Raw genomic sequence first — 14057 nt, 5'->3', positions numbered from 1 at the left:
TTTCCAGCGCTAGTGTAATATCTGCAAAACTACAAGGTAGTCAATAATGTTTGCAGAAAGAGTAGCATTAGTAAAAGGATCATTATTTTATTTTCTGAGCATTACTGCCATTTAATTAAAAAAATGAGAAATATAGCTTACTACAAATGTTCAGACCAGTACAGGACTATGATTATACAGCCAAAGAATAAACTGTCAACTCTGGGAACAGCTAAAAGTAAGAAGGCCATGGGAAGTACTGGAGAGTACAACTATAGTTTTATTAGCACACATCATCTTCTACCGGCTACCCAGTTACTAGTGATGCTTCAGTAGTGGTAACTTGTTCTGTTTGAGAAAGTATTTGGGTACTATGGTGATAAATGCTATAAAACTGATGGGATAGATTCGCAGCCAATAGAGAATTTAATGAATCTTTAAGAAGGAAAAAAGGTGGGATACTTGGCGGTTGCCAGTTGCAGTCTGGACCCCACGCACTCTTGCACCTCGCTCCATTTCCTCCACGACTGTGTCTAACAAACCAGACATGGCTGAGGATAAGAAATTTGATTAAGGTGAAACTGAAGAAGACAGAAACACAAGAAAAAAATCCACTGCCTTCAAAAGTAACAACGGAACCGAGAAGCAAACAAGCGAATCATAATGAAGCATGTGCCACCAATATGCACCGTACATGCCATTAGCACTGCCTTCTTATTTTATTTCTTTTTAGCTATTGAATTTTGTAAGACGCAAAGAGGCTGGATCAAATTTAAGTGACTCTACTGCCCATTTTCACAATAAAGAATCAAGAACTACTGGCAGTGAAGGCCAAAGGAAGGAAAAGAAGTTGAACACTGAAAGAAGCAGCTGGGTATTCTGTGAGATTCAGAGTAAAAAACCAAGTGGGTCCAACATGTCCTATTAGGCTGTAATACGGCGTTTAATCAGAGTGCCATTTTTGTTGTTGTTCAAGTGATTTTAATTATTGGAATGCACAATATTTAATATACAAATATGTGGGGGGGAATTTTGAGGATATAACCCTAAAAAATGCTCATTGTTCTATAACTACTTGCAAATCATAGGTAAAACCTTATGATCTTCTAGGTCAAAATTTATATTTAACATTCAAACCAAATATCATCAAAAATAGCAATTTAAAAAATGAGTAACACTATTAAAAATTAGCTTTTAAAAATAAAAGTTAGAATTCATGTGCAAATTTCAGTTATACTGAGAGAATATATCTTTATCACTGCTCAAAACATTAAGAAATACTCTTCAGGAACAGATAGAAATCCAGCTTACTGAGCCACAAGAAAATACCATATTACTTGAGAGGCATTTTTTAAAACTTTAGTTAGCAATATAGTTGGCAAAAGGCTTCTTCAAAAAATAAACTTACTCTTAGTGAAGATATTTAAAACATTCTTTTCAAATAAAAAAAAAAGGATTTCAAAAATTTAAGTTTTTTTAAATTTAATTTTATTATTTTGTTAGTCACCACACAGTACATCATTAGTTTTTGATGTAGTGATTCACGTTTGTGGATAACACCCAGTACTCCATGCATGTACTGCATTTAAATTTAAGTTGATAGCAGCACTGCTGAACCAAAGATGCTGCTCCCTACCTCCTCAGAATCCTGAGACTTTAGAGAACATATTTTACTCTAGTCTCATTTTAAGAAAATGGACTCTCATGTTCAACAAAACACAAAACCTGCTAAAACTTGAGCAGAGGTAAGTTTCAGAAGAAGAAAATCCATGTAGAAAAGCACAAAGCTAAAGTAAACAGAGCCCTTGGGATTCCCCTCATTGGATTATTCACTTTCATCTCTCCATTTGACAACACAGGTTATAGGACATCTTCCTTCGTGGGATCATTACACAATTTCTCATTTGGGGCATGGGCTCAATATGGAGCAGCATGTAGTATTGGGAATAAAGAAACTATAAGGGGATCCTATAAGAAATTTTTTCCTTTTTGAGTTTTCCCCTCTCAAACTTTAAAAGGCTCTGTATTTTATTTTAGTGAAAAGAGATTATTCCCAAAAAATTTTGCTTTGCTCTTCAAGAAATCAAGAGATATAGATATCTTCCTTCTATCAGAGGGAGTTTTTTCTTCTCAGAGGCTAAATTTAGATAAGAGATAGATAATTTCTGAACCTGAGCAGATAATAAGAATAATGTCCCCAGCCAAAAAAAGCTTTATTTACCCATTTAAGATATTTCAAAATGAGTATCTGTAGAGCACCTTGGTATATACAATTAATACGTATCAGTAAAATTAACAGTGGAGTTATAGGACGGAAAAAGATAAAAATAAGAACAGAAGATGACAGCAGGAGGGGACAGTAGATGAAGGTTACACGGCCTCAGAAATACAAACATGAAAACAGCTTCTTCATACCTTAAACCACTTAAGAGCCCAAATGACTGGTCTCATGCAATATTTCACTCAACAGCTTCAGAAAGGCAGTGAGTAGCGGAATGGTGGAAAAAAGATAAACAGGAAAGAAAGAAAAAGCATGCAATTAAAAGCAAATTACATATAGCCACTTTGGAAGACAGTTTCACAGTTCCTTACAAAGCTAACTATAGTCTTATCATAAAATCCAGCAATTCCCAGGTATGAGTTGATAATTTATGTCCATACAAAAACCTACACATACATGTTCATAGAAGCTTTATCCATAATTACCAAACATTGGGAGTAATCAAGATGTTCTTCAACAGGTGAAGGAACAAACTGTGGCATGTCTATACAATGGAAAATTATTCAGAAGTAAAACAAAAGGAGTTATCAGGCCACAAAAAAGACCTGGAAGAACCTTAAGTGCAAGGCTAAATGGAAAAACTCAGTCAGAAAAGGCTACATACTGTTATTCCACCTATATGACATTCTAGAAAAGGAAAAACTATGGAGACAGGAAAAAGATCAAGGATTGGGGAGATGGAGGAAGGACAAACAATTGGAGCACAGAGGATCTTTGGGGCAATAAAACTATTCTGCATGATACTGTTAACAGTGAATACATGACATCAGACATTTGGCAAAACCCACAAGACTGTATGAGATGAAGAGCGGACCAAAATTTAAGCTATGGACCAGTTAATAATGTATCAATATTGGCTCATCAATTCTAATAAATCTATCACACCAATGCTAGATGTTAACAATAGGGAAAACTGAGGTGGAAGAAGGAAAATATGGGAATTCCATGTACTTTCTGCTCAACTTTTCTGTAAACTATAAAACAAAACAAAAAAACTGATCTAAAATAAGTCTGTTTTAAATACTACATAAATGCATAAATATATAAAAATCAACCCCCAAAAAACCAAATTATAACTAGATCACACAAGAAGACATTTTAAAATTAAAAAACACATACTAGCAATTTATATGCCATAATGATATGATGTATTATCATCAATGGCCAACATTTCTACATGATATGTAAGACCTGTCACTAAATAACAATCCCCAAGCAGAAAAAATCTTTAAAGAAAGAAAAAAATGGGGACATTTTGAAAATAAAGGTAAGAATATAAAAAAGGTAAATCAAGATAAAAGAAAATCCCTCTTCACCCTGGATCAATGACTGTCACCATCCCTTCTCTGAAGCTTTCTACTACCCAAGCTCTATTTCACTGTGTATCAGGAAATATTCAAACTAGAAGTGGACAAGGCATTTATGTAGGAACAGTGCACTGAAAGACTGTGAAAAGTTCCATTTTTCTTCAGTTTGGCTAAAAACTATCAGTTTGTCTTTCTTTCTATATTTAGCACTAAAGAAAGCATATCCTCATCCTAACACAGTTATGAAGGGACTCCCTTATGGCACACACTACATCATGTCTCCTTTGAAAATGTACCCTACTTCCTTGCTGTTCAACTACCTTAACTCACAAGACCACAGTGGTCTCATCATGGGGGTTCCCCAAAAGATTCAGGTTACCCTCTCATTGAATTTTTTACCTTTTTAGCACATACAGTTCTCCAACAAAGAAATGGAAAGGAAACAATAACAAAAAATTACATGTCATGAATCTCTAAGGGACATTCAAAACCTCCAATCACACTCACACTAGGAATTGAGATTAGAGCCTTCTCTTGTTAGAACCATTTCTTCCATTCACATTTCCCAATTTCACTTATCCTTCCTAACAACAAGTCAAAAGCAAGTGTACAGGGATCTAAAAGATGTAAAAACTATATAAAGCAAACACCACACACAGCAGCAGCAGAAGTCTTTAGCAAGTCACTTCAGGGCATGCTGCTCTGGGGCTCCCAAGTCCCATGATAACTATGTCCTTCATACTTGCTAGTAACCTTGTCAACATCTTGTGATAACTTTAACTCCTCTTTTGAACAAGGCAGGGTATAAAATAAACTCTTATTTAAATTTAACATTTTAACTCAGAAATGTTTGTGTTTTCCCATTCAATTTAAAATCAGGACTGTGACCAGTCTCACAACAGACAAATTCCATTCCATCTCACCAGATACAAGAGCATATACCATACCCATATATGTGAAATAAGCCCCAATTTATTAATGCACTGACTCTTAACATGAGTCGTTCTTATGCAACCTTATTTCAATTCTTTTTTAGGTTTAAATACTTACACCTGATGAAGTGCTTTTGAAACCCTCTGAACATATGTACAGTTTACCTATACTATACTGGTTGGGTTTTACCTTGTGTTTAACCAGCAGCATTGCCAGTAACTGTATGAAATTGCAGACCTGTTTTTCAGCACTGGTCCTGGCTGACTCCTCTTGTGCCAGCACCATTTCTCGCTCTGCAGTTATCTGTACACTTTCTCTTAGTGCTTCTTCCAGCTCTTCAATCCTGTCATCCTTCTTACGGAGACTGTCCTGGAAAACGATGGAAGACTAGGTGAAGTAGACTAATTAGTTAACACAAGGAGAGACTATTTATCAAGAAAGGACTATTTGCTTATTAAATATCCTTCCCTCCAGAAGTAAATCCAAGCCAGAAAGATATCCTCACAGAGCAAAGAACAAGGGAAGAAAAGAAGTATAATAGGAGGTTGAAGTATATTATTAAGAGCAAAAGGTCAAGTTAGTTAAGCAAGAGAAATTAGTGATGGATTTGTTCTCTGTAACAGAGAGAATAAAACTGTGTTAAGCAGCATAGGCAGCAAGGACTTGATTACTTAAAAACACAAAGCTGTTTCTGAATTACTTTCTAAACTGGGCTTTAAGCCAGCTTAGATGAAGCCTAAGTAATAAGACTTAATATCAAAACATTCTCTCCCTACAAAGTTCAGCCTTGATGAAAAAGTTAAATAGCATGATTTTTCAGATTATATTCTTCACACAGACGACTGTCAGCAAACCAATTTAGAAAAAAAAAATAAATGAAAAAGAAAGTAGTTTCCTAATGATTTCAAGACATCAAAGGTTTCTCTTAATCTCATAGAGAAAACTAAAAATGGTCACTGGATATAAGTGATCAGGCTGAGGATGAGTAATTTAGTTAGCCAACCAATTCCCACGAACCTTGATATTCTAAATAAGTTTAAAAATTAACTCCTGGGAAGGCAAATATGGATTCCTAAAAGAAAGACAAAATCCTACAGATTTTGAACATGTAAGAACATGTAAGAAAGGAAAGATCTTAAAAAAAGAAGGGTAAATGAAGCAGAGTTCAAGCAGTATTAAGAATTAGATGCATCAGGTTATTATTAAGCATTTCCTCTTGAAATTTTTCTAGAACCGAAAGATTAAAAAGAAAGTGCTATCTTTTACTAATACAATTAAATTAAAAACAAAAGAACAAGAGTCGCTGAAACACTCTCCAACTTTCAGAATACTCATATCAGTAAAAGATATCAAAGGATTTTGTCATTCATCTATGCAACTCTCATTTAATTAGATTGTAGTTCACTTTTTAAGTGTAAGGCACAGAAAGTCCTTTCTAACAACCTTGTCTTCAGAAATCCAGAACTGGAAATCTGTCAAAGGCAAATCAGACTTTTCTCCTAGCACTGAAAGAATATCTTACTATTTAACATCTTTCATAACAAAAACTTGATAAATCTTTTGTTCTCATTTTTCCAACTAAAAAAAATGAGATTAAAAGAATATTCACATTTCAGTAATGTATGTCACATTCATTTGTTTTTAAGTGTTCATTTTTCTAGGAGAAAATGTTAAAAATAACCTGATTTAGCCCCATAAGTAAGGTTCTCTTATAAGGGCAGTTTAGCTATATCAAAAAATGTTTTTTCTTGAAATCTTAATGCTTCCGGGTGGCCTGCCATGAGCAGCAAAGTGCAGCTTCCAAAACTGCTGAAGTTACTGTGGAACATTTCTAAAACAATGCCAAGCAGAGAGGGACAATAGAAACAAAGTCCAACATAGTTCCTTTTGATTCAAAGAATATGAAATGCAACAGAAGGATTATGTGGAAAGAGATGCAATTGTCAGCGAATTCAGTCCTCTCAAAAACTCCAATGAATAACTTTATTTGTAGTAACATGGGATTCTGAATTACAGATTGCTGTAAGCAAAAAGAAACACAAATGCTTCCCATTATCAACTGGTTCTGAATAACACAATATTATTATGTTTTTGTCCAGTCTGTGATATTCTTTACTCTTAACACTGTCTTTGAGAGATCTCCTGAAAGGCTTCTGTTATTCTAACCTAAACTGAGGCTGAAAAACTTATCCCAGATAACTTCCCAGAACCTATTTCAAACAAACAGATTATCTGCTTTTCTGCACTCGCTGAAAAATAGCTTTGTGGCTTTATCAGTAAAACTTTTTTAGAGAGAGGATACTTAGTAATTTGTCATAATCCAGATAATCAGTTCTCATACTGAAAGTTTCATCAAAACCAGTACAAAAATCAGAGTCTATCCGATGAGCTCTGGGTACAAGGCCATTTATTTAAGAAAACTTTCTGGACTTAATGGTAAAGATGGCTCAAAATCCGTGTCTATAATAAGGACAAAGAACAAAAGTCAAGAAATACCACAAATAAAAATCAGAAAACTGTTAAAATATTATTTATGAAATACTATAAATTACATAACTTATAATACAATTTGAAATCAATGTAAAATAACGTATGGAACCATGCGGTCCAAGAAAGCTGTATTAAACCAGGGTAGTAACAAAAGAATGAAGACAGCAAATATTCTCATCACATCCAACACCAAGACCAACAAAGTCTGTAACTACTTAATCCAACTAGTGAGTAAAATGTGGCTCCAGTCTTATTTTCAGAATCTTAATAGATACCTGCTAAGGTAAACCAAAGAAGTTTTCTTTGTACTGAATTACACACCTTGAATCTTTTTCATTTAATAAAATATTGAGCCAATGACAGAAATGAATAGAATCTTTTAGTTCTACAAATACTGAGGTCCTAAAGCACACTGCTAGATCATATTTATAATTATCCTTCCCTTTTCTTACATTTTCACTGAAGATTAAATACATTTATTATACTTAGACTATAATATGGGTATTCTACTTTTTTTTTTTAAGTTTAGAATACTAGAGAAAAGATTTTTAAGTTTTAGAAAGGCCAAAAATGATTGCCCACAAAGAAAAAAAATTGGAAGGCACTGGAATTTTTTATGTAAAACAAAGAATCAGAAGACAACTGAAGTTATGCCTTCAAAACTCTTAAGGAAAGATGCTTTCTGATCTAGAATTCTATATCCAAACTATCAATCAAATGTAAGGGAAGAATGCAAAATCAAAATCTTAAAATCACAGACTCTCTCAGAAAGCTACTAGGGATGTGGTCCATCAAACTTAAGTGAACCTAGAAAGAGGAAGACATGGGACCCAAAAAAAAAGGATATCTATCATAAATGAGTAGTGAGGGGAACATCCGGGTAACCAGAAACCTAGAGAATAAAGAGAATTCACAGGAGAGGATAGAAACTCAAGGGAAGATGTTTCCAAGAAAAAACAGTGGATGAACAGATTACGAGGTTAATAAGTAAGGGTTGATGAATTCTGTAATTACCAACATTGAGAGAAATGTTATAGTAGGAGAAAGGAATTTGGGAATAAACTGGTGATATGTATACAAATAAATAATAAAACAAATTTAAAAACACAATGCTATTATTACCACCAGGAAAAACTAAAAGTACAGTAGAGGAAATGTAATCATAATATACTATGTGCCTGAGACATAATAATGTAAAACTTATATTAGAAAGACGGAAAGAGGGAAGTATGTGTGGTGACTTGCTTAGAAAGGCTAATTCCTCATCATCCATAGTAAGAAGTCAGTAGATAATTAATGTCTAAATAAGAAAACAACAATAAAAAATGTCATTTGGAGAGGTGGAAGTGTTAAACAGTATTAGAAATAAGCAAAAGGGGTGAAAGCATGCTTGTCTCAGGGGAGCAGGAATCTAGGTTAGACAAGAATGAGGTAGAGGACTATCACTTTTATAAGCCACGTAGTATTATGTCACTTTGTAAATTATATAAATAAGCACTGTTAGAAAAAAAAATTCAAAATCGAATTTTAAAATGTTGAAAGAAAAGCAGATACTGCAAATAAATAAGAATACATGAATTTCTGGAAATAGTTAAAAATGTGATGACTATTTCAGGTATGGATACTCTAAACATATGGGTTAACTATTTACTGGAAAGAGAAAAGACTGGGCAAATGTATCTCAAGACAGTGCCAATAGTGAAAAAAATATATGAATTTCAAGTCACTCTCTTCCTCAGCTTTTTGTTCAAAAGTTGAATTTCTTCATGCAAATAATTTGCGTAGCAGGTCAAAATTATGAGAAATTCTTTTCCAGTCTTTAGGTAACCATGGAATATTCTAAATAAGAACATTTTTTTAAAGAGATAAAATATTCCAGTAAGTTTTGCTATTATTCTGAAAATACCTAATGCATAAATATACCAATAGCATATGTGTAAGACACAGCACCAAGCCAAGAGCTTTGAAAATTGTTCCCATCCCCCTTTCTGTGCAAATAGTTTCTTCTTCTTCTTCTTCTTCTTCTTCTTCTTTTTTTTTTTAAATACCTATGAAAACAGTAGTGAGTAGATTTTGGTGATAGAGTTTGATGCAAAATTCTAGTGACAGAACTGTTCATTTACAATGCACTTAATGGTGTATTTTGGTTTGAACAAAGAGAAAAATCTCTATTCAATGCCTAAACTTTAGAAGAAGTGACAATTATCACTCACTTCTCCAAATATGTGTAAGCCAATAAAATGTCAGTAAGGTATAGCATTTTCAGAAACTGCAAAACACAAAGGAGTTCGCATACTTCTACTTTTGTTAACATAAGGCTGGAGGAAGTAAGGGGATATGAGAAAACCCCTGGGAAGTACTTCTTGGTTGCTCAAATAGTGACAGTGATTACACCAGATACATCCTAAGGCTCTGACTATATGCTATACACATTTAATTCTATTTTCTCTTTTAAAAAGCCCACAGACACCAGTCTTTAAGATAAATCATGAGGCAGTCCTGCCATTCTAAGACTTGCTGCTTTAGCTTGCAATAAAATCTTCTTCAGCTAATACATTATTTGAGTTGTCTAATACAGTTATAGAAAATACATTGTGTTGTCTAATACAGCAAATACATTATTTGTGTTGTCTAATACAGCCACATGTGGCTATTGTATTAAACAACACAAATAATGAGATGTGCCATAAATACACACTAAATTTTGAAGACAGTACCAAAAAAGTCACGTAATAATCCTCACATTGATTATATGTTGAAATGATAATATTTTGGATATACTGAATTCAATAAAGAACATTATTAAAATTATTAAGTTTCCTTTTGGTTTTTTTAAATGAAGCCATTAGAAAATTCAAAATTATGTATGTACCCACATTTCTATTTTTGCTGGACAACACAGCAATAACTAGAACACATGTTATAAATACATCTCTTGGGGTGCATGGGTAGCTCAGTCAGTCAAGTATTTGCTTTAACTTGGGTCATGATCCTGGGATCCTGAGATTGACCCCTGCATTGGGTTCCCTGCTCAGTGGGGAGCCTGCTTCTCCCTCTCCCATTCCCCCTGCGTGAGCTCTCTCGCTCTGTCAAATAAATAAAAGCTTTAAAAGAAAATAAGTTCATCTCTTTTCTTAGCTCAGAGCCCATTAACATAGAAATACGAGTTACATAGGTAAGAATCCTTATGGCAAACTGCCTAAAATTCTAACAGTCTAAAGCACTGAAAGGTACTGCAATGGTAACATTAATAAAACAAATTCAAATAGCATTAACTTTCTGCCAACAGAGAAAAACAAACTGGATTTCAAGGAAAAAGATTCAATATATGGCATATCACTTTAATACATAGGATATAAAGTACCTGTATTAGTTGTTTACTGTTATATAACAAATTGCCTCAAAACGTAGCAGCTTAAAATAACAGTGAACATTTTTTTTATCATGCACAGCTTCTGTGGGTCCAAAACTCAAAAACAGCTTAGCCAAACAGTTCTGGTTCCAGGGTCTCTTGTGGGGTCACAGTCAAGATGTCAGTCAGGATTCGGTCCTCTGTTTCCACTTACATGGCTGGCAAGCTGGTGATAGCTATTGGCAAGGGGCCTCTTTTCTTCTCCACAGGGCTACTTGAGTGTCATTATGATATGGCGCCTGGCTTTCCTCATAGCAAGTGACCCAAGAAAACAAGACAGACGCAGCAGTATCTTTTATGATCTAGCTTCAGAAGTCACATACTTCCACTTCTGATGTTTTCTATTGGTCACATAGACTAATCCTGATACAATGTGGGAGAGAACTACACAAGGGCTTGAACACCAGGAGGTAGGGATGATCTGGGGCCATCTTGGAAGATGATTATCGTAGTATGCTAGAGTATACTTCCAGCATAAGAAAACTGAATTATCAACAAAGCAATGGGGCATGAAAACAGTGATTATCACAACTGTGCCTGACAGAAAAATACCTGTTAGGATAACAGGGTCTTTACCAGAAAGAGCTTTTTTTATGAGGTTATATTGAAATGGAACCAAATGACACTAGATTACCTAAAATGTAAAAGGCAGAGATTAAAGATACTACACAAAATTAGGATATCCATTGGACATGAGATGAGCAAAATATGCCTTTTGTCAAAAATTGTTCAGAATAAAACTTGCAATTGGATTGAGTTCTAATGAAATATTTTCTTATGACTAAGGTAAAAATGAAGAGGATTCCAATTCAATTTGTTAGTAGTTCAGTACTAAGAATACTCAATGATATGAATGATATATCACCAATCAATCAGAGGTCAACTAAAAAAAATTACTGGGTGGATGTTTAAAGAGCTATATATAATAGAAGTTATTTAATAAATTCAGTCTTCACATTTTAGTGACGCTCTTTGGGGAATAAACCCATTTTTAAGGAAATTATGAGAATGAAGTATTCCTGGTCTTATTGGCCCCCACTGACTAAAGACCCTCCTTAAATCCTGTTCCTTTATGAATTTTCATTAAAATTGAATTTACTCTTGAAAGGCAAAAAAAAAAAAAATCATAAAATTTAGCAAAAAATAAGTCTAATTTAAAATTACAAAGAAGGGGATTATTTGTACTGTTTGAAGCTATCCAATTTTCTAGCCCTCATTTATTAGAAGAATATCAAATTGGCAGCATTGGGTGGGGGGGGCAAAAACTACATAGAGAAAGAAACCTGAATTTCATTCACCTGCTGTAACTTGGAATTTTACTCTGTTTAACCAATTTAGGCAACCCAAAATTTAGACATGTACTGTAACTCACTTAAAATCTATCTGTAGACAGTGAAGGAACATGCTTCACCATTTTAAATAGTTCTTATCACTTAAAATGAAAGTAGTATCTTTAGAATTTTACTTCAACTGCTACAAATTATGTTTGCAATCATCAATACTAACACAGACCAGTTTTCCTACACCTAGATTAGGTGCTGAAACCTACTTACTATGCCAACTACACTTACCAAATAAAGTCAAATAAGACCACTTCATTTACAGAGTACAGGGTTCAAAGCAGCGGTTTGTGTGACTAGTTCTGGGCGGATGGTAAAGGGACAGAGGAAGTGGGAAGCTACCAAAAAATTCCTCATATCCTTAAATAATAAGACTCCTACTAATCAAGGAATCAGGGCAAAAGCTGTGACACATTAACACACATTAACAAGAAGACCGGATTCTAGCAAATACCATACGACAACTACTGACACTCATCTGAACTTTGCTTCTTGGCATCAGCTCTGTCAACATCAACTACATACCACTGCAGCTGTTAGACTCTAGTCTCCACCGCCTTTCCTTCAAACCAAACATTCAATAAGAACAGTGAAGGCAAAACAATCAAACAATGCAGCAGTTAAAAAATAATTTTTTTTCTCTTCAAATATCGCCATCAAAATTAAAAGGGAAAAAGGTTCAATACTACAGTAACCTAAAAAGAAATCATTTGATAATGACAGATCTTATTAAACTTTTCCCTTTGTCAGTAGCAGATGGAAAGTCACTGCAGATCTCCCACAGATTATCCAAGGTAACCCAGCCTCCCCTGTTCACCCGTCCCTTTCCTAACTTGAACACTGCCGTGATATGGAGGTCATTTCTTTGGGTTAATATTAAGAGCTGCTTCCTTTGGAGTAAACACCACTTACCAAAAAGGCTTTAACATGTTCTGAAAGATATTAATGTTAAGTGCTATCCATTATCCTTAACGTAAAGAGACAGTAATTCTTTATTACTCTCCACCCCACTGCTTATTCTTCCTCCCTTTTCCCCATCCCCCAAGCATACACACACAGCAGAAGATTTCATTTAAATCATTCAACATGTCAGAATTCAATTACCAACTACTCATATGCTTACTGGGGGAAAAAAATTGAAGCCAGATGCATTGATAAAGTCAATTTTAAGAAAAGAAAGCTAGCCTAACACAGAGACAGAAATTGGTTATACACCAACTACTTTTTATTTTAAGGAAATGCTTGGGGTTAAAATTTAAAGAGATTTTCTTCCCCCTTCTGTCCAAAGTCCCTCAAATATCTCCCCTGTTTTAGAGAACTCTGTTACGACCTTAATAGTTAAAAATCAAAGTCAAACGAGCAGATGGGTTTCATTAAAGAAACAGAAATATATACATATAAAATGATGCTTTTACATAAATAATTTTTACAGAGCATATTGTACAAATACCCATGTAGATAAGCCAAGTTCTTATCTTAAAAATTCTGGGAGCTGGGTATCAGAAACTTGAGCAAGGACATAGGCTTTGCCTAATCTTACTACACATCTCCTCTGATTAATAATGCTTATAAAAACAACAAGCATACATTTTCAAGGCCTTTACCAAAATCCCAAAGATAATCTTTTACTTAAAATAATAAACAACTGATGTGATCCTTAAGAGAATGACGTTTGTCTTTGAGGTCTTGGCAAAGGGGATACATAATACCTGCTTCTGCTCTCTTAAAAATAAAAAGGATCTTCTAAGAGACTTCACTTTCCAAATATAAAACAGGGTTTCCACAACAACACAAAAGAAAGGACTAAACCATTCATTTCCCTGAAGTGAGGACACAGTACTTCTAAGAATTTTAGTGCCAGATGTAACTTTAACTACTCATTATTTTATGGAGAGGATTCTTGTAATAAGCTAAAAGGATGTTGGCTAAAGGTTTCCATAGAATAGATCTAATTTAACAGCAGGAAGCAGCTTAGTAGGCTACCTACACATGAATATTATCAATAAACACTCCTTCAGCACCTTTCACTGGCTATCAAACAGAACTGATTTTTGGCCAGAGAAAAGTATTCTATAGAGTCCATTTCGACACTATAGAGTTCCTTAAAATGATTTTATGACTTGTTATGCTTTTTTCTAAACGATAAAAAGCAGCACAGTTTGGGCTAAAAGCTTTAAAAAAATCACACACATGCCAACAATTTGAGTAGGTGCTTCACCTGAAGGAAAACCAAATTTTCAAGTTAATTCCATCAACTATGCAAAAGGTTATTAAAATGGATGCTATCTGTATGTATACTCTTCCAGTGTAATCCC

General features: G+C 34.3%; 1 protein-coding gene across 11 annotated transcripts in view; it reads right to left on the bottom strand.

The window, feature by feature from the left end:
• ERC1 (ELKS/RAB6-interacting/CAST family member 1) overlaps positions 1–14057 on the bottom strand; it is a 563354-nt gene that overhangs the window by 284421 nt on the left and 264876 nt on the right. For 8 of the 11 annotated variants that reach the window (XM_032844410.1, XM_032844412.1, XM_032844416.1 and 5 more), the window contains one exon: positions 4738–4869. The exons of the other annotated variants lie outside the window; for them this stretch is intronic. In XM_032844410.1, coding sequence (XP_032700301.1) covers positions 4738–4869 — 132 coding nt within the window. The remainder of the gene's footprint in view (positions 1–4737; positions 4870–14057) is intronic. 11 annotated transcript variants of the gene reach the window in all.

Source organism: Lontra canadensis, unplaced genomic scaffold (assembly GCF_010015895.1).
Source record: "Lontra canadensis isolate GAN:19392208 unplaced genomic scaffold, GSC_riverotter_1.0 scaffold153, whole genome shotgun sequence".
Taxonomy (NCBI): domain Eukaryota; kingdom Metazoa; phylum Chordata; class Mammalia; order Carnivora; family Mustelidae; genus Lontra; species Lontra canadensis.
The sequence above is the reverse complement of the archived record's forward strand: the minus strand, read 5'-3'. Positions and strand labels throughout refer to the sequence as shown.